Source organism: Bubalus bubalis, chromosome 8 (genome assembly GCF_019923935.1).
Source record: "Bubalus bubalis isolate 160015118507 breed Murrah chromosome 8, NDDB_SH_1, whole genome shotgun sequence".
NCBI classification, from domain to species: Eukaryota; Metazoa; Chordata; class Mammalia; order Artiodactyla; family Bovidae; genus Bubalus; species Bubalus bubalis.
The window spans coordinates 15,849,231-15,873,699 of record NC_059164.1 but is presented as its reverse complement, the minus strand read 5'-3'; the positions used below and the strand labels follow the sequence as shown (position 1 = coordinate 15,873,699).

The window sequence follows — 24,469 nt, the reverse complement described above, 5'->3', positions numbered from 1 at the left end:
CTCCACCCTGGTCCTTTGCACATGCTCTCCCCTCTGCTGGAGCTCTCTCTCCTTGTATGGCTTCTCATGCTCAGTCCTTCAGGAGAGAGCTTGAGTCCCACCTCCCAGGAGAACAGCCTCTCAATCGGATCTCTGGGTAAATCATTCTTACGGAACTGTGTGACTTTCCTTCAAGTCGCTTCACTCTGTTATTTCCTCACTGATATGAAAATGCCCCTTGAACTAGCATCATGAGGCCTCCATTTTGCTCACTGCTATCGGCGCATGGAAGATATTCAGTAAATGTTTGATAAATGATTGAATAGAGAGAGAGGCAAAGCCATCTCCTAGAAGATAATGTCCAAGTAAGAGTAAGATGGGGAGTTAGCTTTATTTTACTTTTAAAGGAAAGAAAACACTAGGACAAAATGTGAAGCTACCCTCAAATGATGTGGTTGTGGAGTAACATGAAGACCTTTCCCACTGAATGGAGAAGCCAGACTGCACTGAGTATGAATAGCTTTGGCTTCATCATAAGCAGTTCAAGTTGGGGCTAAGAGGTAGGGTTTCAGGTTAGGAAACGTAAGTACAGAGAAAATGCCCTGTTGTTTTAGCATGCAAGACATTACTCCTTTTTCTGGTGAATTGTATTTTTGCAGCCTTGGGAGGGCAGGACCCATGCTAAAGAGGATCTAATATATGTGATCATTCCCTAGAGTTTGGAGAGTAAGAGGACAGAGTGGGGGGCAACAGGAATAAAATTAAGAAATCAGAAAAGATACATTGATTTGAAGATTTTTTTAAAGAACCTTGAAAACCACAGGAGCTCCTCAAGATGTTTATGTAATTGAAAATACTTTATTTGGGATTGAAAGGAATAATAAAACATTGTCACTTAAGTCCTAGTGGAGACACACGATATTAGACTCTCGATGTGGCCTGTGCTCACCTGTGTTCTTGGTGTTTTGTCCTCGGGCAGCAAACTAGGGATGTGTTTTAGAGGACAGACATGGAACACAAAATAGTAAATGAACTTTGCCGCATTCACAATGCCCAGCGGTGTCACATCCTTCTTGTTTGGCAGGGAAGGAGCTCAACATTTGGAAACTCAGCAGTGCATCGAGTATTTTAATAATCATTGTTGATACACAAAGCAAATGGCCTTTCAGAACTCACTGGGTAAAGTGTTGAAGTCTTCTTCTAGGTTTCTAAAATTACTTTACAAAATTCAGACAGAATTAAATTAGGGCACATTTCAGTGTTTAATTCATGAGCCTTGTGTTATAAGCAAAGGAATTAAGTTTTCTTCCAGGATAAAAGAATATCTATGTTTAACTTATTATGTTAATGTAAAGGAAAAAGCAAAATTCACATCCCACCATAAAGTTATTTGCATTTCGTTAGAAAAATCTAGAACCTCTGCCTTAACAGGCCTTGTGTCTACCTGGTAGTTACTGTGTACTCCTAGTCATGACTTAAGACCCAGATATCAGATATACTCAGATATCCCCCCTAATAATGTGGTCTTCATTATCCCCCAACTCACAGTTTATATCAGTGGCTCAGCAGTAAAGAACCTGCCTGCAATGCAGGAGACACAGCAGGAGCCACGGGTTCGATTCCTGGGTAGAGAAGATTCCCCCAGGGAAGGAAGTGGCAAGCCACTCTAGTCTTCTTGCCCAGAGAATCTCATGGAGAGCCCATGGGGTCGCAAGTTGGATACAACTTAGCAACTAAACGATGACAACATGGTCATAGTGATGCTATGAAATAAACAACTGTAACACTCAGTGGCTTAACACAGTGAGCATTTCTTACTGCTCATTGGTCTGTGAGTTAGCAAGGCGCTTCTGGTCTCTGCTGGGCTCACGCATGAGTCTTTGGTCAACTATGGGGAGGGGAGAGGCTCGGCTGATCATAGCTGGCCTCGCTCAGATATCTGGGTATCAGCTGGCCAACAGCTGATCTCTTAGGACCGCTGGGTTTACCTCCTCATGTCTCTTGCATTCACAAGCCTCAGCGTCACTTCAGTTGGCCAGCCCAGGCACATTCTCAGGTTGGCCGGGGCATGTTCTCACTGCAGTCTCAAAGAAGGGAGAGAGAAAGTGGAAGCATGCTAGCATTTTTTTTTTCCCAAGCTTCCAGTTTCATCACATCTGGCCCATTGGCCAAAGCAGATCACACACCATGCCCAGTGTCAGAGTGGGTGGAGACTCCAGGGTCTCAGGGCTAAGGGTGTGGATAGCAGGGAGGCCTGTAGTTGGGGAGACCATCGGTGCACCCCCATCCCTGCCACCCTCAGCATTAATCAGCCCCTTGTCCGTGCTGCCTCTGTCTTCACTCAGTTCTGCTGTACTTCTCCCATTGCATTAAATACAGTCGCTAACTTGTCCATCGTCTCTAAAAGACTGGAGGAGCCTGTGCCTCTGTGCATTCATCCTTAAGTATTTTTTAACCACCTGCCATATGTCTTATTCCTTTACAGACCTCCCAGTGCCTAGCACTGGTCCTGACATAGAAGAAGCTCCCTCACACTAAGTATGTGTTGAATGAATGCATGCATGAACGCTCACACCTGGAGTTATTTCCTCCCCCTTCAGAAGGAAAGGGTAGGACAGATGCCTCTCAGGATCCCTGCTGAAGGGTTCTTCCCAGGTCGAGCCTCGAGTGAACCAGAGGGTACCTGCAGTGGAACTCTCTGCTGCTTAAACATCTTTCCCTCCGCACTCTCCCACTTCTCCCTTCAGGAACTAGGGTTTTCTTTTTTGTATCATCCTTACTCTTCTCCAAGGAAGGCAGAAAATTGCTGGTATTTAACACATCCTAACTTTTTACAGCTTGTGCACTCCCGTAGTTTTCCCTGGAGTCTGTCCATTCCATAGCAAGGAATGATCATGTTCTGGGTTTAAGCTCATGGTGTGGCTTGAGGGGAGCTTGATGACTTCTATTTGCTGGGTTTCCAAACTCTATTGACTAGGAATACAGAGGAATTCTTAGGAAATGCTTTACACAGCTATCGAAACAAGACCCTATTCATATAGGGCATTAATTCTGTCAATATGATATTAAATGGATTGCCTGATTATTTTCCAGTTCCATAGACATCTACAGGAAAACATGTGTTTCTGGGTAGAATCATAATTTTGAGCTTTGACTTTGCAAGAAGTTGTGGAAGTTGTTCGTGGGGCAGGGGACAGATAGTGCAGCTTTGGAGTCAGGCAGGCTAATCTAGAATGCCAGCTCTGTGGGTCAGTTAAGTCTTCTGACAAAGCCTCTTCTTCTCAGCAGTCAGACAAGGCAATACAGAGGCTAACAGAATAAGGTTGGTATGTGATGAGTGAATTGTATTAATTGTTCAGTTGTACCAGTTGTATTCATTGTGAATTATATCTATTGCTAAATTGTTTTCAATGTTATGTTATTATGAATGGTAGCTACTGGATCAGTGGCTACTGTTATTATATAATGCCCTATAATTTTGAAACCTGCAAATATAGATTATTAGTGGGAAAAGTTATTATAATCTAAATCACATGACCTTCATGTTTATTTTTATATAAAAATTATTACTTTTAAGACTATTCTCAAGGTTCTACTTTAAAATGGCACTCAAGCACTTTACCGTTTGAAATGGTCTGGAAATTTGCTTCATTCAGTCACCAGATATCTGTTCAACACCTGCTCTGTGCGAGGTTGCTAGGTGCTAATCATATAATGGCGATTAAGGCAGACATCATCCTCAAGTCCCCACCCCACCCCCTACCCGAGTATCCTGTGATGAAAGAGCTGCCATTCACGAGTCAGCATTATTCCCAACTCCAGTTACCTACCTGGTCACTACATCTGCATGAATTATCTGAGATAAATTAGTATGTGACTAACTTCCCTGTTAAAGTTGGATGTGTTGATGCTTCAGGTTAGCTAAAGGGGAAATTTTGACTCTACTGTTTGTACTGTAACTGTATTTAATTTTTAAAACTTTCTATTTTATTATCAAATAATATGTAGAATAGACATTTCTGAAAGCTCCCTTATCCCCCACTCCATCCCTGAATTACTACTGATACATGGCGTAGGGATGGATGGAAGATTACTTGGGTACATACACAATAATAGAACATTGAAAGTTTATCTGTGGGGATAGTTTTTTGGGCTGCATCACAATTTCCTATGTGGTATCCTAGATTGGATCTCGAGGCAGGAAAAAAAAAAGACAGTGAAACAGCTGGTGAAATCTGAATAACATCTGTTGTTTAGTTAATAAGATGGTATCAGTGTTAATTTCATATTTTTTTAACAAATGTACCACGTTATGTAAGATGTTTATTTTAGAGGAAGGTAATGAAGAGTATATGGGGACATCAGCTTCAAAGAACCACAGGAAAACAACGGGGAAAACATTGTCCTCTCACCACCCTGTGAGTTTCCAGACTTCTCCCCACCACGGTCGGTTTGTGAATGCCTTGAGAGGAGAGGAATTCTAACATTCGACTGAGAAAAATATTCTCAGGATAGTCCATGATATACAGTACTGTCATTTATGTCCTTTGGAAGTAAAGAGTAGATATTATAGGGTTTTCTCACTTGCCTGGAATTTTCAAAAGTGTTTTGAAAATTTGAAAGAGATAATCCTGCTATTGGTATTTTTTCATGGACAAATTTTTATCACTTAAAAATTTGAATTTGAGTGGGTCAGAAATTCTCTTTCTAATTTCTTTTCTACTTTCATAGGTGCAAACACAAGTTCGCCTTGCCAAAAAAAGCTTTGACAAATTGAAGATGGATGTGTGTCAAAAAGTGGATCTTCTTGGAGCGAGCAGATGCAATCTCTTGTCTCATATGCTAGCAACATACCAGGTAACAAAGTGAAAAATGTCTGTCGCAATGAAACAAGAATGTGACAAGCTTTAGATAGCAGAAAAATGGGGTTTGAGCCCCAAGTATGATTTGGGCATGAGGAAGTTCTGATTGCCTTTGTCATAATTTACCTCCCACATCTCTCCTTCTTAGCATCCTGTGCTGTGTGTAAAGTTGCCTCAGTCATGTCCGACTCTGCAACCCTATGGCCTGTGGCCTGCCAGCCTTCTGTATCCATGGGATTCATCCTACAGTTAATCAGACTGAATATTAGCTGTTCCCTGAGCATACACTATAATTCCCCACTTCCCTGCATTTATTTAGGTGGTTCCTTCTGCCTGAGTGCCCTCCCTCTCCACTTGTACCTTCCCAAATTCCACTCGTTTGATGTACCAACAATGTGTTACCTCCTTCAGTAAGCCTCCTCTGAACTCTCGTAGCATTGTTGCCTATAATTCTCATGCCACGGTCACTTCCTCTTAGGTTGTCATAATCGAATGAACTTGCTTTTGTCTCCTTATTGCCTCTGCGTTCCCTCAGGATGGCATTTGCATCTATCAGCTGTACTGTGGAGCACCAACTGAGTGTGGGAGAAGACTCTGGGGGTTGTAGGTTATATACAATGGAGAAGACCAGATTTCCTGTCCTCAGGGAATTTGGAGTTTAGAAAGGAAGTCAGAGACAGTAACATCTGACTATATTTTCTCTGCCTCAAAGACAGAACAGGGTGTGCTAAGTGAAATGAGATCCGCCAAAAATCCAGTGGAGGCTTGAAGAGGGAAACATGGAATCAGGTGAGGGATCACAAAAGTCCATTGTCATTGACCAGCCCTGGGTTTTGGAGGATGGATCGGGTGAGATGAGTACAAAGAGAATGGAGAGGAGAGCCTCCTAAGGGGTGGAGCAGTGTGAGCTATAAGGGGACAGGGAGCCATGATGTTTGGCTGAAATACAGGGTGTGAGTAGAGGTGTGATAGGAGACGAGGCTGCAGAGGTGAGTCAAAATCATATTTGAGAAGACCTTGAAAGCCACAGATGGACACACTTCTTCTAGGGCCCATGACTAGATCTGAGGCATTTCAAATGCTAATGGCTTTACTGTCTTTCTTTACAGACCACTCTGCTTCATTTTTGGGAGAAAACTTCTCACACTATGGCAGCCATCCATGAGAGCTTCAGGGGTTATCAGCCATATGAATTTACCACGTTAAAGGTATGAAAGCTAGAAAGTCCATTAGAAAATCTTATAAAAACTCAAGTCTTGTTTCTATCACCAGCAATGTACATTGAAGCAGGCATCATTATTATAACAGACTCTTAACGTCCAAGAGATAATTATGCCCCCGCCCTTCACCAGTAGAATCTTTTTTATCCCATCAGTATTCAGTACTACAAAAGCCACAAGCATCCAAAGCCACAGGTTGAACCTTGGTACTTGTGACTGGGAGATGAATTGTGGTGACCTGAGCCCAATGATTGGCCCAGCTCCCTTTAAAGTACTTGCTTGGTGTCGCTGAAGAAACGATGATGCAAGCCTAGTACACTGTGTTACCTTTTACTCATTAAAATATATTCACATAGGAAGGTATTTTCTTTTTTCTCCTCTAACAAATATTTTATTCTGTGAGTACCAGCCCATATAGAATATAACTTTTTCCTAACGCTGCAGTCATATTTCCTAACTGAAGCAGCAATATTAAACTCAGTGATTTCTCAACCCAAAAGGAATGCATGCAAAATGTCAGGTCCTCAGCATCACAACTGAAGGTGGAGTCATTTTGCTCTCTGATGGTTGCTGCGGGTGAATGCATATTGAGATAAGGAAGTGATTTAGATTCTAGAAGAACTTTCAGAATGGTGACAGAACACTGGGTGCTTCGTTGCCAGGTCAGATTAATATCTTTGAAAGGAAGAGATCAGGAAAGAACTCATTAAACTTCATCTTGAAAATACCTTCCTTTTAATTTTTCAGGCGGTTTGTAAGTAGGTCTCATCACTTTGCTTAACAAAACATTAAGAAGTTTTTACTTTTTTTCTTTTTATTTGTTGCCTTAAAACACCTCTTTGATTTTGAGATGTTCATAATGTCACCATATCTACAAAAGTACTAAGACAGTAGTAACCCTGTGTATCCCTGGCCTCCTGTGTTGAGGAAAATTCGACTCCTTAAATTTTTCTGTGATATTTTTCCTGCAAAGAGGACTGCGCTGATTATGCTAGAGGATTTCTGGGCAGAGAATTTAGTGAAAGTCTGGTGGCCATGCTTTAGGATATAATTCAAAATATTTGGGGCAGATGATTACCCATTGCCTTTTACATCCCCCAGGCCTTCCTTAAATTACGGTTTAAGTAACAGTTTAATTATAATATAAATTCAGTAGGAGTAATACATATGTTAAGGTGTAATAAGATTATAAGAATGTTAAATGTCCAGAAGTCAACCAAATAAAGTGTGCTTTTATTACCTCTTTAGAAGGCTATTCATCTAAGCTTTCAATGATGACATGTTATATTAGAATCTGAAGCTAGTAGCTAATTATTTTCTTTATAAGGACTCAAACCCATATAATAGAACCCTGTTATTACCCAGCCCATTACTGCCTAGATGGAGGCATGTTGCATATCATATTGTATGCCGCAGACTGTGAGAATGAAAACCAAGAACACCTATGTGTCACACTCAAATATGGACTACAACCTGATTTACCAACCCTCTTGCACTAATAATGTTTTAAAAATACAAATCTTTTATATAAAAGATTTTGACTTGATCAAGTCATCTTTCAATACATATATTGATATATCTACATATATTGTATATACACACACACGTGTGTGTGTGTGTGTGTGTGTATACACACACACATATGAATGGCACTGTATATCGATAATGAATATTTTGAAATTTAAATATTTTCATGATTTACTTGTTCCCTGGATTTATCTAAGCAAATAGCCCCTGAAATGCCTTTTGAGACACTGGCTGGAAAGAAAACAATGTCTTTGGAGAGGTGTGCCAAGCTCTGTTAATGAAAAGCAACTCATTTGCTTTCTTTGCTGCAGGGCATATTCCCAGTGTGTTGGTAATTGTACCATTGCAGCTGTATTTCCTGACTGTTAGTTTTATGCTTGATGAAGGATGATAATGAATGTGTTAAACAGTCGGTGCATCCTGTTTAGAGCAGAGAGTCTTCTGTTACAGAATTACAGGGATGAAACTCACTTCCCAGGAGTTCAGGTTTTATTTCTTAGAAGCCTTTCTCTAGAAAATAGGTGTAATTCTTTCTTATATAATATTTTTATATTTATATTTTCTTTATGAAAGTGAACTGAGTCTCTATCTCACACAACTTGAAAATTTTCCAAGTGACTATTTTGATATTTTAGGAATATTTTGTAGTACTGTTTTATGGAATAACAGCTACGACATTTTTACTCAGGCCTGGTGTGATTATCTTGATTCCATGCTTATTGACATATTCCTTTGTCATTCTAATTTTATGATAAATAAATTTTTGTAGTATTTTAACCTTATGGAAAATTTAGTCTTAAAATTTTATTTTTTAAAAACCCTGTTAATCTAATAATGGTAACAACTTAAACTGAGAGTTGAGAAATTGTCTTTTGAGTGGTTTCCAATAAAAGAAGCAATTCCCTAATCTCATATTTTCAAACAATAAATATTTATTGGTTCATTACAATGTTACTAAACATACATATTTTGCATGAATAATCGTCATTGATGTGTTCATTTTATACTGATTCCAAATCACCTGGGAATGTTTTTTACATGGTAAAAGTTATTAAGTCATGGGGAGAGGAATGGAATGTGACTAGCCCTATCTTGAAAGCTTTTTTAGAGAAAGTAATTTAGACTAAGAGTTTAAAGCTTTTGGGGGCAAAAAGTACAAGAAATGCTGTCTGTAGGAAAGCAGTACCCGTCTTCAATTACCAGCCTTCAGATGTGGTCACGTTTGCTTCATCCTTTCAGGATGTCACTTACTTACACATCTCCCTACAGATCCAGAACAGGCGTCAGGGAGAAAAAAAAATTAAAACATAAAAAAAAAAAAAAGCCCTTAGGAGGCAAGTGGCTTTTCTTTGGGAAATCTGAAATCCTGGCCTTGTCTCTGCTCTCTGGCATGCTGACACATGGACTGAGTCAATTGTCTTTACAGAGAGTAATCGGTGGGGCCTTTGGAGGCATGGACAGGCTCCCTGGGAGATACTGGTTAAAGGGAAGGCATGTCCTTCTGTATTTGTATTTGGGAAGGGCTGAGGACCTATATTGAATGAAAATAGTAGCAGAGTGTATTCCTGTGGTGTACCCCATTCCAGGGTTTTGGGGAGGAAACAGTCTTAGACTCTGATAATGGGATAAAGCAAAGCATGTGGGAGCACAGCCTGGGTCCAGCTCTGCCACTGCCCGGCCATGTGGTGGTGGTGTTGGTGGTTTTCACGAGAGTGGCAGCCTCCATGGTAGCACCAGGAGCCCATGGTGGGGATGGTAGGGATGTACTTATTAAACATTCTTTAATAGGTCCAGAAGGGGCTTCCCAGGTAGTGCTAGGGGTAAAGAGCCCAGCTGCCAATGTAGGAGACGTAAGAGACACCAGTTCCATCCCTGGGTTGGGAAGATCCCCAGGAGAAGGAAATGGCAACCCACTCTCTTCTTGCCTGAAGAATCCAACAGACAGAGGAGCCTGGCAGCTACAGTTCATGGCATTGCAAAGACTCTGACACAACTGCAGAGACTTAGCATGAGTGCACGAATAGGTCCAGAAAACAGCCATTGGCAGTACCAGTACAGAAGGGTCTGCTGCGGTTGTCAGGTTCTATAGCCCAGTTTCAGTTACTTTCTTTGTTGTGTTGTTATTGTCGTTTAGTCACTCGGTCCTTTTTGACTCTGTGCGACCTACCAGGCTTCTCTGTCCATGGGATTTTCCAGGCAAGAATACTGGAGTGGAAATTGCCATGCCCTTCACCAGGGGATCTTCCCAACCCAGGGATCGAACCCATGTCTCCTGCATTGGAGGACTGAGTCTTTACCACTGAGGCCCTAGGGAAGCCCTCAGCTACTTCCTTGCTCCCTGTTTTCACCCTGCGTTATTAGTTTTGCACAGGCAAAGCTGTGAATAGCAGTGGGATAGTAGGCCTCACAGACCTTGCCCAGGGAAACCAACCTCCTCCCTCCCTGCTCCCCTTCTGCCCTGCAGGCCCTGGTCTTGGCTCAGGTCTTTCCCACCAGGAGAGGGCAGGGCCAGCCCGCACCCCGGAAAGGTAGGAGGACTTCCCACCCCTGAAACGGGGCTGATACTAAAAAATGCACTTTGCCTTTGCAGCCGGGCTTGTTCTGTGCCAAGAGTTTAAGGAAACCTGAATTTGAAAACCTAACTGTGCATGTTCAAAAATAACCATTGAAACAGATGTGCCAGTGTTCCCTCCTTTCTCTCCTGGGGTCAAGGACTTAGCATGATTATATGGATCATCATTCTGGAGACTGAAATGCTTTCAGCTCTCACAATTCAAAAAACATCTTTTTCTAAATTTTGTTTTTCTCAAATCTGTATGCCTAACAGCCTTCTTCCACCCACCTCCACATTTCTCAGTTAATCACTTGAGCATTTACTGACAAGCCACATGGCTCTGTAGTTACTTGCTTTGAAAATAAAGCCATAATAGTTTTTATGAAAATTGGGTAAATATCTTTGCGATGCAATTTTAGTTGCCAGCCTCAACATGGCAATTACTCATGGCAAACATCCAGAATATCCTTTTAGACTTTCAAGTATTCTCTCAGTGTCATTATTTTACACAGCATTTAGCAGAATACTGTTTTCCCCCAAGCTGCTCCAGACCAGATCATTGCAAACAGCAAATTGGGATGCAGCTGGGTCACCTGGAGAGGGGGGGCAGAGAGACTGACCACAGCTACCACTAAAATCGGAGATGGAAAAGCCCAGGCGTGCCTGCTCATCCATTCATCCTTCCTATCCTGTGACTGACATTGGTCCTTCCAGGCAGCTGGTAGCCCAGGCCCTGTTCACAACAGCGGGATGTTTCTCCATCCCCCATCTCTTCTCATTTTCTAGCTTTTCCTTGAGGGAAAAGGAAAGAATATCATCATTGTGTGCGTAGTTACTTTATGCCAGGCATTCTACTAAGGGTGAAGGGCAGTAGTGTCTAGGAGAATTTGTCATGGTACGTGTGACTCTAATGTACCAAGGTTGGATCTCATAATGAATAATACTGTTAGGTTCAGCATTGACATATAGAAAGTGCATATATTTCAGTTAATCCTCAAAATAGCCTTGGGGAAGTGGGCATACTTGTTCTTGTTCCCATGTTTCAAATGAGGAAACCGAAGCTCAGAAAGGTCTAGTAATTTGCCCAAGGCCACATGGTCAGTACGTGGTAGATCCTGGGAACAGAGACGCTTATGTTTCTTGCACTCTGTCACATGGTACTTCTTCCAGTTGGCCTTCTGGCCACGAGGCAGGAGGGCAAAGAAAGCAGAATTGCCACTTATAAAAATTACCTCTGTGGGGCTTCCCTGGTGGTCTAGTGGTAAAAGAATCCGCCTTCCAGTGCTGGGGACACAAGTTCGATCCCTGAACCGGGATGATCCCATATGCTGCAGGACAACTGAGCCCATTCGCCACAACTACTGAAGCCCATGTGCCCTCGAGCCCATGCTCTGCAACAAGAGAAGCCACTGCAGCGAGCAGCCCACACACCACAGCTGGCGAGCAGCCCCCATTGCCCACAACTAGAGAAAAGCCCGGGCAGCGGTGAAGACCCAGCACAGACAAATACATACACACAGAGACATTTTAAAGCTTTAAAAGTACAGTACAACATCTTAAACGTACAGTTCTAAACCTTCAATTAAAAATAGCACTTTGAAGTATTCTCTTGAAAATGAAAAGCATCTTTTATATGTCAGTCTTCGGGTGCCTGGAACCCATGGCCCTTCCTTTAGAATTTGGAATGAAGTCCTCTCCATCTCATGGGCACTTTAGATGAAAAGGGAGTTCAGTAAATATTCTTGGCTTGGCCACTCTATATAATTTCTTAACTAGTTGTAGAATTGTAAAGACCTAGATTCAAATATTGTCTCTACTTGCGAATGGTTGACTGGCCTTAAGCAAGTTATTTCACTTTCCCTGAGTCTCTGTGTTCATTTCAGGAAATCAGAATGACAGTGTTTATCTGCATTTTGGGAGATGTGTGAGACATGGAATTCACTTAACACGTGGAGTACAGAATGAAGCAGGGCAAAGGCTAAAGGAGTTTTGCCAAGAGAACGCACTGGTAAAAACCCTCTTCCAACCACACAAGAGAAGACTACACATGGACATCACCAGATGGTCATCACCGAAATCAGATCGATTATATTCTTTGCAGCCAAAGATGGAGAAGCTCTATATAGTCAGCAAAAACAAGACTGGGAGCTGACTGTGGCTCAGATCATGAACTTCTTATTGCCAAATTCAGACTTAAATTGAAGAAAGTAGGGAAAACCACTAGACCATTCAGGTATGACCTAAATCAAATCCCTTACAATTATACAGTGGAAGTCACAGATTGAAGGGATTAGATCTGATGGAGTGCTTGAAGAACTATGGACAGAGGTTCATGACATTGTACAGGAGGCAGGGATTGAGACCATCGCCAAGAAAAAGAAATGCAAAAAGGCAAAATGGTTGTCTGAGGAGGCCTTACAAATAGCTGAGAAAGAAGAAAAGTGAAAGACAAAGAAGAAAAGGAAAGTTATACCATCTGAATGCAGAGTTCCAAAGTATAGCAAAGAGAGATAAGAAAGCCTTCCTCAGTGATCAATGCAAAGAAAGAGAGGAAAACAGTAGAATGGGAAAGGCTAGAGGTCTCGTCAAGAAAATTAGAGATACCAAGGGAACATTTCATGCAAAGATGGGCACAATCAAGGGCAGAAGCAGTATGGACCTAACAGAAGCAGAAGATATTAAGAAAAGCTGGCAAGAGTTATACAAAAAAGATCTTAATGACCCAGATTACCACGATGGTATGATCACTCACCTAGAGTCAGACATCCTGGAATGAGAAGTCAAGTGGGCTTTAGGAAGCATCACTATGAACAAAGCTAGTGGAGGTGATGGAATTCCAGCTGAGCTATTTCAGATCCTAAGATGATGCTGTGAAAATGCTGCACTCAGTATGTCGGCAAATTTGGAAAACTCAGCAGTGGCCACAGGACTGGAATAGATCAGTTTTCATTGCAGTCCCAAAGAAAGGCAATGCCAAAGAATGTTCAAACTGCTGCACAATTGCACTCATCTCACACACTAGCAAAGTAATGATCAAAATTTTCCAAGCCAGGCTTCAACAGTACATGAACTGAGAACTTCCAGATGTTCAAGGTGGATTTAGAAAAGGCAGAGGAACCAGAGATCAAATTGCCAACATTTGTTGGATCATCACAAAAGCAAGAGAGTTCCAGAAAACATCTGCTTTATTGACTACACCAAAGCCTTTGATCACAACAAACTGTGGAAAATTCTTCAAGAGTTAGAAATACCAGACCACCTTATCTGCCTCCTGAGAAATCTGTTTTTCTTTGCTTGACCCAGGTCAAGAAGTGACAGTTAGAACCAGACATGGAACAACTAACTAGTTCCAGGTTGGGAAAGGAGTACGTCAGGGCTGTTTATTGTCACCCTGTTTATTTAACATATATGCAGAGTACATCATGCGAAATGCTGGGCTGGATGAAGCACAAGCTGGAATCAAGATTGCCGGGAGAAATATCAACAACTTCAGATATGCAGATGACACCACCCTTATGGCAGAAAGCAAAGAGGAAGTAAAGAGCCTCTTGATGAAAGTGAAAGAGGAGAGTGAAAAAGCTGGCTTAAAAACCAACATTCAGAACACGAAAATCATGGCATCTGGTCCCATCACTTCATGGCAAATAGATGGGGAACCAATGGAAACAGTGACCGAGTTCATTTTTTGGGCTCCAAAATCACTGCAGATGGTGACTGTAGCCATGAAATAAAAAGACACCTGCTGCTCAGAAGAAAAGCTATGACCAACCTAGATAGCATAATAAAAAGCAGAAACATTACTTTGCCAACAAAGGTTCATCTAGTAGTTATGTATGGATGTGAGAGTAGGGCCATAAAAAAGGCTGAGCGCCAAAGAATTGATGCTTTTGAACTGTGGTGTTAGAGAAGACTCTTGAGTGTCCCTTGGATGGCAAGGAGATCAAACCAGTCAATCCTAAAGGAAATCAATCCTGAATATTCATTGAAAGGACTGATATTAAAGCTGAAGCTCCAATACTTTGGCCACCTGATGCAAACAATTGACTCATTGGAAAAGACCCTAGTGCTGGGAAGGATTGAAGGCAGGAGGAGAAAGGGATGACAAAGGATGAGATGGTTGGATGGTATCACCAACTCGATGGACAGGAGTTTGAGCAAGCTCTGGGAGTTGGTGATGGATAAGGAAGCCTGGAGAATCCCAGGGACGGGGGAGCCTGGTGGGCTGCCGTCTATGGGGTCGCACAGAGTCGGACACGACTGAGTGACTGAACTGAACACAAAATGAGCCTTTAAGACATTGCATCCCTTTTAGATCTTTTAAGTCATTGATAAAACACCTTTTGAGTACTTACTTTGAGCTTGGTACTCTGCAATAGTGTTATCTCAGATAATCAGCACTAGTGGTAAAGATTCCACCTGCCAATGCAGGAGATTCGGGTTCCGTTTCTGTGTCAGGAAGATCCCCTGGAGTAGGAAATGGAAACCCACTCTAGTATTCTTGCCTGAGAAATCGCGTGGACAGAAGAGCCTGGTGGGCTATAATCCATGGGGTTACAAAGAGTCAGACAGGACTTAGCACACATCCACACCCACACATGTCACAAGAATGGATAACTTACCTCCTTTGTTCTGATGGGTAAACAGAGACTCCCAAGATGTAAAGACACTTTTCCATTATGTAGCATGAAGCTTTTTCCAAAGTCCATCTCTTTCCACTGCAGTATGATGCCTTCTTAACACCAGTTTTCCATCTTATTTTAGAGAATAGATTGTGCTTATTTTTCTCTAATTTCACTGTCTAACTCCTTTGTTCTACAATTGGATTCAAGAGTACCTTCTCAGGCTAGATTAATTGTGCCTCTTGTATAGTGCCTTTATAAATTTATAGCTGCATGGGTGGGGAGGACATGTGTGCTAAATATCCATAAATTATGTGCCTTGTACACATCATCATGGCCTCTGCTTTTTATTCCTCAGGTGCTACTAATTATACAAACACAAATGCACACATGCCCGAGTTCAGCATCTTTTCACCATACCTTGCTATTTTGAGCACTTTTATTTCCTTTGATAAACAATTGTTTGGCACCTTTATATACATATCATGTAATTAATGAGAAGTAGCCTAAGAAAATTAGAAGTCATAATTAAAGATTAGAGAAAATGTCACCCTCCTGTCAAACATTACATGTAGGTCGTTAGATGAGGGCTGGCTGCTGGTGTTTGCCTGTGAAATTTGTTTTGCTGAGTAGTTTTTCTTTCATTCAGATGAATGTTGCTCTTGCTTTTATTTTTCTAATACAGGAAGTAGTAACTCCCATTATTGTATTAAGCTGTTTCCTCTCTAAGACACTTTTGCAAGCTCGATCTGTGTGTTTCCTCTGTCATGCTGATCTTACATGTTGTGCGTGCACTTCCTGAAACCATTTAGGCATTGATGGAAACTATTAGCATGTCGGTGTAACCCTAAGAGAGAAAGATTATTTGGTCTAGGACATTCCCTCCTTCACAGAGAACCTGTCTGTCTTGCATGAGGCTGTATCACTTCTAATGGACAGTGCTTTTCACAAGCAATTTTAATGAAGGACCTAGAGGGTTTGGGGTTTAGAAACAGAATGCTTTGACATGTTATTTCTGGATATGGATGGGAAGGTGGCATCCATCAGTGATTCAAACTACTTCCATCTGATGTCTGCCTGGTCAGTAGAGTCAGCCAGGCCTCTGAGATTCCTTTTGCCTGAGCAGATGTTCGTGTCACACAGAAGATGCTGTCACCTCTGACTTTTAAGGATGCTGCAGGGTTAAGTGTTTTCAGCTGAGTTGTGGACTTGAAAATAATCTGAAGAATTCACCTCCAATCCCCTGCCCTCAGTTGGGCCTTTGTCATCAAACCTGGGAAAGAGTCGTGATTCACCGTGTATGTAGCGTATCCTGAATCGAACAGTCACACCCAGGAACTAATTTTGAGAGAGGAGGGCAGGCATGATTTGTCCTCCGAAGTGTTTCAGAGTTCCTCTCAGCCTCTTTATGTCTTCAATGTGTGCCATCTTTTGTAAGAAACAAGTTCCATATGTGGTAGTGTGTGGTTTTTTCCATTGCTCTGTAGAGGAACCTATAGTTTAGTTTGGTCTAAGTCTCTTTCTTAATACAAGAGATTCCTTCTGAAAATGTTCTAAAATTGATGGTGGTAATAATCGCACAACTGGGACTACACTGAAAACCATTGAATTGTACACTTTAAATGAGTGAATTGTTGTGCATGAATTGTATAGAGATAATACACACACATGAGTCTCCTTAGTTCAAAATTCTGGTATTTAATAAACAAGCCCATGTGCTCAGTATTCATTTTGCTTATGATTTTACAAACCTTTTCATATTATTCCCCTGAGCCTTAGAATGTCCTAACTAAAGAGCTCTAATTTTTGCAGTTTAACCTTATGTACATTAATTTATCAACCAACAAGTGCATACCCAGTACCTCTCTTGAGTGACAACAACCAAATTGTTTTAAGGACAATGGTAATAGTAGGAAAAAAGGAGTGATTGTCACAGGAATTATTAATAATAAATTAAAGCAGCAATTGGAACCGCGGCCTTTCTGCGGGTGAAGAACAATAGTGACTTAACTGTGATTGTGGAGACAGGGAGCCAACAATTGAGTCCCTGCTAATGGCCCAACAGGGGCAGGGGCTGAAAAGAAGGAATAAGTGGTTTACATTACAAAGGGATTGTCTGAGAGCTGCTGGAGTGTGGTTCTGAGGGGAGGTCAGGCTGGAGACAGAAAGGATGATAACCGTGGAGCTGTCAAGGGCATCTCAGGGGCTTAGGCAAGCGCTGTGGCAGCTAGACGCGGCGGCTGAGAGGGCCGCCCTGGCCCCGCCAGCGCTGCTGGATACAAAGGAAACGCAGCGAGGAGATAACCGGAGCCAACCGGCAGGCCTGAGCCAGCGCCCCAGAATCTAAAAGCGAGACGTGTAGCCATCAGAGCACTGGCTGGAAATTCTCCTGGCTTCACTTTGACCAGGGTTGAACCACTCTTTGGAGAACAAAACTGCTGGAAGCGGGGTGTGTGTGTGTGTGTGTGGTGTGTATGAATACAATGCCATGATTGGCAGCTCAACTGAAAAGAGTAAGTCCTTGACATCTGTTGAACTCCTCCTTGTGGTTGCACATTTCCACCATACACTTACACATGTGTGCCCAGCTTTTAGCAGACATTTCTGGTGGTGTGTGTGTGCATATAGAGAGAGACAGAAAGAGAGAACGCCCAGCGTGCAGCCCTTATCCCAGTTGCCTCATTTGTCCCAATGCTGCCCTCCACAGCATTCCCCTCCAGGCCAGGGTCGTGGATTCCATTTAGTTGTCATGTAGTGGAGAGATGGAAAAAGCAAACAAGCATGAGGAAACTAATGGGGGGAAAATGTTAAGTAGTGAGGAATGTGAGTAAAGGAACAGTCTCCCTGTGTGACCCCTGTTGACCTCTTTATCCGGGTCTCGCGAGACTCTTCCTGTTGCCCCCTACACTACAGCCCAAACAAGCCAAGCTGTTTACCTCTTGGCCTCTGCACAGGGGCCCCGTAGTCTCCCTGAGCTGCCTGTAGCTGGCTCCTTTGCACCATTTAGCTCTCAGTTGAAATATCACTTCTAAAAGAGGACATTCCTGCAGACTATGATCAGTCAATTTCTAGCCCACTATTTCAGTTCTCTGCCTGGACCCACCACTTGCTGATAATTTTGTCTGTCTTGTGCGCCATGGATCCCCAGCACCCAAAACAGTACCTGGTCCTTGGTATGTGCTCAAACACCGCTAACTGAGTGTACTACTCTAAATGTCCAGGACTAGGGAATCGTTAAAAATGATGGCAGGGCTTTTTGGTTGTAGTTTATGCAAGAAAATGCTTCAGAACCCCAATCAGGGGACATAGATTGAAAGAGAATCTAGATTATTGACAAATGAACACACATTTATATTTTTAATTCAATATTAGTGTTTAAGATATAAAATCTTTCTTACATTCTGCACTGTAATTGCTTTGAACATGAAATGTCTATATAAATTGGTTAAGAGGACATCTCTGCTCTACAAAATATCTGCTATACAAAATAAAAATATCTACTATACAAACAAGGATTCCAATTATGTAAGTAGATGAGTATGAAAATAATCAGAAAGGAAATATATGAAAATAGTAACACAGTTTTAGGGAAATGGAATTATGAATAATTTTTCCTTTTTTCACTTTCCAAACATTCTACATGTGGTTTTGTCATTTTTCTAATTTAAAAAATATTTTTAAGAATGTTTGGCAAAACTAATACAGTGTTTGAGGTTTTAAAAATAAAAAAAAAAAAGAAGAAAAAAAAGAAACAAAACCTAATATAAAATGTATATAATGAAATATTAATAAGACTATGTATCTACAGTTTGGAGATTGGCTGACTTTCTTGAATTTGGCGTGCTCAGTGAATGAGGCTTAATGGAAAATGGTAATGACTGGTCTGGGCTTTGCAAAAACTGATAGGACTTTGAGTATAAACAGGTAGGTAAAGAGAGTTTTTTAGACTTCCCTGGTGGCTCAGCAGTAAAGAATCCACCGCTAATGCAGTTCAATCCCTGGGTCTGGAAGATCCCCTGGTGAAGGGAGTGGCAACCTGCTCCAGTATTCTTGCCTGGAGAATCCCATGGACGGGGAGTTTGGCCAGCTCCAGTCCATGGGGTCACAAAGAGTAGTACACAACTCTTTGTTGTTAGCGACTAAACAACAACAAAAATAAAGAGCTTTTTAGGTTAAAGCAGCAGAATGAGCAAAGATTGGAAGAGAGCGACTTGCACACAGGAGACCAGGAGGGGAGAAGCCTAATTGAATGGAAAGTCTCTTGTGGTTGGTGGGAAGGCATTTGGAAGAGTAGGATAGGAACACATTTTAGAAGATCTTAAAACTTGCTCATGGAAGTTTAGAAATGGAAAGAAAGAAGAAAGTACTATGGGTTTGTGAGAAAAAGAGTAACATGATGACCTGGGCATTATAGGAAAAGTATTCTGGCAGGAGGGGTGACACCAGCATCCATCTGATGCCCATGAAAAGTGAAAGTGTTAGTCGCTCAGTCGTGTCTGACTCTTTGCAACCCCATGGACGGTAGCCCACCAGATTTCTTTCCCATGGGATTCTCCAGGCAAGAATACTGGAGCGGGTTGCCACTTTCTCTCCAGGGGATCTTCCCGGCCCAGGGATCAAACCTGGGTCTCCTGCATTGCAGGCAGATTCTTTACCATCTGAGCCACCAGGGAAGCCATAGCAGACTCCAAAATCAATCCCAGCTCTGCTCTGCCGAGACTCAGCCTTCAAACCATGTTCACCCAGCCCTCTGGTCATCCATTGGTGAATGAGAAGTAATTGCCTCCTCTGTGTGTGTGTCACGCTAGAAAAGTGAAGGATGAGAATGAGGGAGATGGGAACAGAGAGGTGAAGACCCAAAGGATGAGGACTTGGATTTTAATAGTTATAAGAATAGAAGCAGGATAAGTATCTTGAGATACTTCCTTGGTATTTGAATTATAATTAGGGCCAGAAATAGAGATCTTTTGTGTAACTCACTATTCGGTTGTTAACAGGAATGTTTTGCTTTTTCAGGCTTTGTCACTGGTGTACAGTTCCTAGGCACTTGCTTTTTTTTAAAAAAACAAAAACAAAACTTTTCCTTAAATATTTAATAAATTTTAAGAACAGTCACTCAAAGAAATTATTTGCCAAAACAAGATGCTCACCCGTTCTTAATCTATGAAGATTTAGATGTACTTTCTCTGTCCACTCGTGGGAGTTAACTTATCAGACTATGTTAAGCCACTATTTTGAGTTTAAAAAAAAAAAGGGTGGGGCGGGGAGGGGAGGGGGAGTTTGTTTGCTCTTTTTTTTTTTTTTTTAATAAGCTGTTTTAGATTGCAAAATAGCAAACAAAATTAAAAATAAAATTGTCTCATCTTTGAGGGAGAGCAGACTTCTGTTCTGTCAGTGTGTGGGCTGCAGACAGAACAGAGTGTTTATCTTAGCTGCATGTTAAAGATGGAAAATAAAGTTAGCAATTGCCAACAGGCCTTCTTCTGAATAACTTATCACAAAAGGGAAAACATAAATCTAGTGACAAAACAACTCTCCTTTACAAGCTCATATTTCTTGGATAGGTCCGAGAACATAAAATTTCATTCCTGTTGACTTCATTGGTTCAAGGTTAACCTCCCTAAACATCTCATTCAAGGTTTGATGACTGGGTCCAGTGGCAGTTGAGTGTTTAACTGATGTTTCTTTTGCTTTTGTTTTCTTTCCCATTATCACAATCAAGAGCTTACAAGACCCTATGAGGAAGCTGGTGGAGAAAGAAGAAAAGAAGAGGATCGCCCAGCAGGAAAGTGCAGAGGCCGTGGCGGAGGAGCCAAGTCAGTAAGTAACCGCTCCTTCACTTGGCAAACCTTCCTTCACACAGCTAAGGGCTCGCCTCCCTCCCTGGCCGAGTCTGCTGGGGTCTCTGGCACAGGGTGATGGCTTTCTTTCCTCAGTTCTCAGAGTAGATGTACTAAAACAGAGGCCAGACTCCTCCCCACACATATTCCTCTAGGCAGGGACCCACCTGTCCCGATAAGAGACCCATACCCAGGGTCTTTAGGAAGGGCGGCTTGAGAGGAGTTGACTGGGGCCAAAGAGGCAGGAGTGCCCAGGGCTCCTGGCCTGAGCCCCAGGCTCACACTCTCTGGGGTGCCTGGACCCTGTCTGTTCCTCTTGTCACCATCAGTTTTGAGGGCCTGTCCTAGATGGGAAATCCCCGGCTTCTCACTCACAGAAGGAAATAACCCATGAACTTGCTTCACAACACGTATAGCCCTCTGGGGTTCTCCTACACAAGTGTCGGGTTTTGACGTTTTGTTTTCTACATACAGACCTTCCGTTTTCTCTTCTGTGAAGCAGAGAGCAGCTTTGAGGGTAGGAAGTGACTCTCCATCTTGATTTCTTGCCTCTTTGTAGAGAAGGCACCTCCAGTCATTTCAAATACTTTGAAAGATGAACTTTTCCACATACATGGTGCATAATTCCTAACCTCATACAGCAAGGAGGAGGTTTCAATGTGAACCTATGCTTTTTCTGGTGAGATGTCACAGCCCGTGAGAACTGGCTGACCTGGGAAGGCAAAGGAGTTCGCCTGACCTCCATTCACTCTTCCTTGTCCACACAAAAAAGTTTAGATGACAATCTTGTGGTAACACAGGCTTACATTTCTACTGGGTTTCAAAATAAGTTCAGATAGATCTTTTTTGTCCAGCAGAAATATTTGCTGCCTATAGTGGCCCTCTAATTTTAAAGCGAATACAAGAAAATGTGTTTTTTGCAAAACAAAGGCAATTTTTTATTGTAGGAACAACTATAGAATGTGGTCTGAATCTAGTACAGTTGACTCTTTTAGGTGGAAGCAGTTTAACCTATTACTAGTAGTAATGGTAATCTGGGCTTCCCGGGTGGCTCAGATGGTAAAGAATCTGCCTGCCATGCAGGAGACCTGGGTTTGATTCCTGGGTCGGGAAGATTCCCTGGAGAAAGGAATAGCAGTCCATTCCAGTATTCTTACCTGGAAAATTCTACGAACGAAGGAGCCTGACAGGCTATGGGTGACACAGAATCTGACAGGACTGAGCAACTAACACACAATGGTAATCTAACTGCCATTTAGTGAACACCTGCTGCTGCTAAGTCGCTTCAGTCGTGTTCAACTCTGTGCGACCCCATAGATGGCAGCCCACCAGGCTCCCCCGTCCCTGGGATTCTCCAGGCAAGAACACTGGAGTAGGTTGCCATTTCCTTCTCCAATGCATGAAAGTGAAAAAATAAAGTGAAGTCGCTCAGTTGTGTCTGACTCCTAGCGACCCCATGGGCTGCAGCCCACCAGGCCCCTCCGTCCATGGGATTTTCCAGGCAAAAGTACTGGAGTGAACACCTACTGTGTACTAAACACAATGTCGGGTGTTTTCTTCATGTCATCTCAGCTCATTCTCATGATGCCCCTCCGTGTGATCAAGGTAGGCTTTTCCCTGTTGTGTTAATGATGGAAGCGAGGCTCAGAGAGGTTAAAGGTCTGCCCACAGCCCCTGGATAGTAAGGGGTGGGGCCTGGAGTGAGTCCTGGTGCCTTCCTTTCACTTGGTGTTACTGCAGTTAAAATAAAGCATTAACTTTTACTCAGAGAGGAAGAACCACCCAAGATGGTGTTGATTGGTTTTAATTAATTTCATATTTATTCATTATTTTAGTACTTCCTCTTTAAAGCTCAAGAAGTATAACCCAGTAACCATTTTAATGACATTGAAAATTTCATAAGAATTTTGTTCAGAAATGGTAGGTAAAGTGAACCACTGTGCTAGGAGGGAGGTTCAGAGACACCGGCTGGATCTCAGGACCGTGAAGTGTCTCTGCCGTGATCCTACCCATGAGTAGTGAGAGTTCAGTAGGCAACAGTCTTGTGAATTTGAGAGTGATCCTGCTGTTAGCCTTATGTACAGTAATTTAGCTAAACTCCTGAGGTCTCTTCTTCTGTAACTACAGAATCAGAATAAACACTAACTTGTCCATCAGTTTTTTAACTGTGTTTTTAAAAATGATAGTAATTACCTATCTTTGTTATACCTAAGTACCCACTTAGATGTTTATGGAATATGTGCCTTAGCATGAAACCAAATCCAGATGTTAAAATACTACTAACTACCTTTAGTACAGGGACAGGAGAAAGTCAGCAAATTTATTTCTTCTTTCAAAAATGTATAGCATGTAAATGGCTATATGTTCATATTTTATGTGTGTGTAAGTACAATAATAGATATTGTACATAAAATCTGACTCTGTCATAAGTATGACATTTTCAGAACAATATTACTAAACTTTGTTTTTTAATTTTAAGGTTAATTTCACTAGAGGATGAAAACCAGCACAAGGAATCCTCTAGTTTTAAGAGTAAGTTTTGATTTTTTTTTTTTCAGAATTGCTTCTGAAATACTACTGCACAATAGCCGACTCATATTCTTTTCTGTCAAACTCCTTCTAGACCTTTTTATTTCCAACTGAAAAAAATTATGTATTTACTTTCCTTCTTAAGAGTTTAAAGTTCAAATATCAGTGCTGTTGACCCCATAGTATTATGGAGAGAGGCTGTGTATTTTGAACGAAAAAACAGCCATCATTAGTCATTTCAGCAGCAGCCTGTTAGGGGGGCATCACAACTGAGACTCGACAGAGAGATGTTTGCTTTACAACAGGTGATAACATTGCTGCGTTACCATTACGAGCTGTAGCTGACGTTTGGGCTGTGGAGACGGTCGTGATGAGATCACATAATGACATTGGGGGGGTTTGATTTCCGCTGTGTCATGGGGTGGGTGCTGGTCCTTGTTGGGAATCCGATGGGAGGGCTCGGACTCTGCTCTTCCAGGTAGTTCCTGGGCCTGCTCTGTACTAGTGAAGTGTAAAAGCGAAGTGCTAGTCGCTCAGTCCTGTCCAGCTCTTTGTGAGCCCCTGGACTCTAGCGCGCCAGGCTCCTCCTCACTGAGGGACACCAGATGCCGGGGGCGCACTGACCCTCCTCTGATCCTGAGGGATCACAGCGCTTGTGACCCAGACACTGTGCTGGGCAGGGCTTGTCAGCGGCCCCCTCTTTCATCGGCAGTTCTCTCATAAGGAGCACAGAGTCGGGTTGAGTGTGATGGAGCTCTCAGGATGGAAAACTGAGTCTTTCACTGGGACTCGAATCCTTGGAGATGAAGGGACCAGTCTTATATAGTGGGGAGAGATCTGAAATGACCTCAAGTGCCCGTTCAGCCTGGCCCTCCCAGGACACACCTGTCTCCAGTCTGCTCCGTCATCTCCCGGAGACTGGAAAGGCAGAGTACACCCTGGAATCCCCCCTCCCTTCCATCTTTTTCCCAGGCTTTGTCTTCCTTCCATCTTTCTTCCTACTTTTCCAACCACGTCGCCTGCTTTATTCTCCTTCTTCTCCCATTTGACTGCTTCGTTTGCTTTTCCTCATCTGTCTTTGAACAGGAAAAACAAACTGTCACCGTTCTGCCTCCGCAGCTTGACTTCCTGTCATCCTTTCATACTTGTTTGCCTTCCCTTATGCATGTCTTTGTTCATTTGTTCAGCACATGTTTGTCTGTGGCGGGCTCTGGGTGTTCAGTGGTAGATCTTCCAACATGGGGTGAACTATTACACAAGTTACTGGGTAGCTCCAACTTGGGTGAGAGCTACAAGGGCTGTTTACAGGTATTTGTGATTGGGAGCCCTCACCCGTTTG

General features: G+C 42.3%; 1 protein-coding gene across 13 annotated transcripts in view; it reads left to right on the top strand.

Moving 5' to 3' along the window:
- ICA1 (islet cell autoantigen 1) overlaps nt 1-24,469 on the top strand; it is a 164,749-nt gene that overhangs the window by 110,280 nt on the left and 30,000 nt on the right. For 12 of the 13 annotated variants that reach the window (XM_044946481.2, XM_044946487.2, XM_044946483.2 and 9 more), the window contains 4 exons: nt 4,711-4,836; nt 5,951-6,049; nt 20,484-20,581; nt 23,081-23,133. In XM_044946481.2, the coding sequence (XP_044802416.2) occupies nt 4,711-4,836; nt 5,951-6,049; nt 20,484-20,581; nt 23,081-23,133 (376 nt within the window). The remainder of the gene's footprint in view (nt 1-4,710; nt 4,837-5,950; nt 6,050-20,483; nt 20,582-23,080; nt 23,134-24,469) is intronic. The other variant, XM_044946489.1, reaches the window with a different exon arrangement.